The sequence below is a fragment of the Austrofundulus limnaeus genome, unplaced genomic scaffold (assembly GCF_001266775.1).
Source record: "Austrofundulus limnaeus strain Quisiro unplaced genomic scaffold, Austrofundulus_limnaeus-1.0 Scaffold502, whole genome shotgun sequence".
In the NCBI taxonomy this organism is placed as follows: domain Eukaryota; kingdom Metazoa; phylum Chordata; class Actinopteri; order Cyprinodontiformes; family Rivulidae; genus Austrofundulus; species Austrofundulus limnaeus.
Window position 1 is genome coordinate 59632 of NW_013952904.1, and position 1853 is coordinate 61484.

Sequence of the window (1853 nt, forward strand, 5' to 3'; positions counted from 1 at the left end):
GAATAGAATAGAATAGAATAGAATAGAATAGAATAGAATAGAATAGAATAGAATAGAATAGAATAGAATAGAACTTTAGGAAACTTTACACCTCTTGGACTTTTGACAGGCCCTAACCATAAAACTGCATGAAGACATAAACAGACCTCCTCACTGTCTCCTCCATCGGTGGAGGTCCAGATGAGTCGGTACAGAACCACATCGGATGCCGGGTGCCTCCAGGACACCCTGAAGCTGTCTGAGAAGATGTCGCTACTCGTCAGGTCCAGCGGGTCTGGGACGGTCTCTGTAACAGCCGCAGCCGTGTTTGTTAAAGACGGACTGGTGGTCTACGATGGTCTTTAGACTTCATGAATAAAGTTAAACCAGTTTGGCTCCTACTTGTGGTGAAGCTCTCAGTCACAGCTTCAGCTTCTCCTTCATCGTAGATGGCAAAGACGCCAGCTGTGTACTCCGTCAGGGAGGTCAGGTTCTTAAGAACGTAGGTCGTCACCTTTCCAACATCCACCTGTGAACACAGATCCAAGTTTTAATGGCACATTTTGTGTTTTTTTTAATATTGTTTGACAGATATTTTGCTTCAAATAGGATTGGCTCACCTCGTTGGTCTGGACCCCCTTGGTTTTGACGTACATGATGCGGTAGCCTCTCACCAACCTGTTGGCAGAGTCCCAGGTGAGCCGGGCGGAGCTGTGGTCCACCTCTGAGAACTGGAGGTTCCTTGCTGGGATCAGCGGTACTGAGGAAAARATGGAAAAGAAAGATGGAGACAGATTTCAGCTTGCTTGTGAGATTTATTTTTTTCTGCAAAATTAGCAAAATATCTCATGAACCACTAACTGAATGAAGCTCTCTGATAAATCTGTCATGAAAGGCACATACAGAAACATCAAAGTGAAGCAAAGTTGGTGATATCTGGGATCAGGATTTTAGACTTTGTTCTTCCATCGCACACACTCCTGAGGTTTTGAACATGACTTATTGGACTCCACTATTTTAATTATAAAGTGTTCTGAACCTCATTAGATCACTCCCCACTCCCCCAGGCTCTGCTTCAACATCCTCTCTAGCTTTAATTCTTTCTCACCGCCTTGGTGGTACTGCAGAGGACTGAAAGAAAAGAAAAGAAAAAACTCTGAGCTTTACTGTTTTTAAACTCAGCCACAGAATCAGATTTACTCTGATGCTCAGAAAAGTTTCTGCCTAGAATTACTGATTTGTTTCCTTTTTTTTTTTTTGGAAAGGGAAAAAAAAGAGCAAAATCCTGATTGTTCCCACCAATTCTTCACCTCAATTATACGGAGGGTCACAGCAGAGACAAACCAGCGCAGAGATAGAGAATGAGTGCAGCGGGGAAAGAGATACTGCTACTGCTTTTACTGTACATTGTGCCTGGGTCAGCAGGATGGGAAATTAAAAAAGTTGAAAGACAGAAAAGTCTGCCAAGGTTTCACAGCTTATATATGCGTTAAAAAAAAACACCAGATTAAACAACTCATTTGTGATGCTGGAACTAAAGAGGTAGGTCCCTGCAACTGGAACTTCTCCCGGAATCAGTGTGGGGGTTTTATTGCTTTATTGCTTTATTTCTTTGTTTTTTTTTAAGAAAAAAATTATGCAACTTCTCATTCTTTCATAAAATCAAACAGAAGCGCAATGTTTCAAATCCATTAAAGCACATTAAAAAATAAATAAAAAATGTATTCTATGAATCCTCAGTTAGCATTGATAGTACTGTCTCCTCTTTATAGCTAATATAAGATGATTTTATGAGATGAGAGGCTAGTGTCTAGCATGGATAAACTGGCATTAGCATTAGAGTAGCGACTAGCATGGATAAACTGGCATTAGCA

At 41.0% G+C, this 1853-nt stretch overlaps 1 protein-coding gene across 1 annotated transcript in view; it reads right to left on the reverse strand.

The window, feature by feature from the left end:
• Positions 1-1853, reverse strand: part of LOC106530236 (collagen alpha-1(XIV) chain) — a gene marked incomplete at both ends in the record, with an annotated part of 74429 nt that overhangs the window by 54275 nt on the left and 18301 nt on the right. Inside the window, 3 exon segments of the mRNA XM_014025819.1 lie at positions 147-286; positions 382-508; positions 600-739. Of these exon segments, the coding sequence (XP_013881273.1) occupies positions 147-286; positions 382-508; positions 600-739 (407 nt within the window).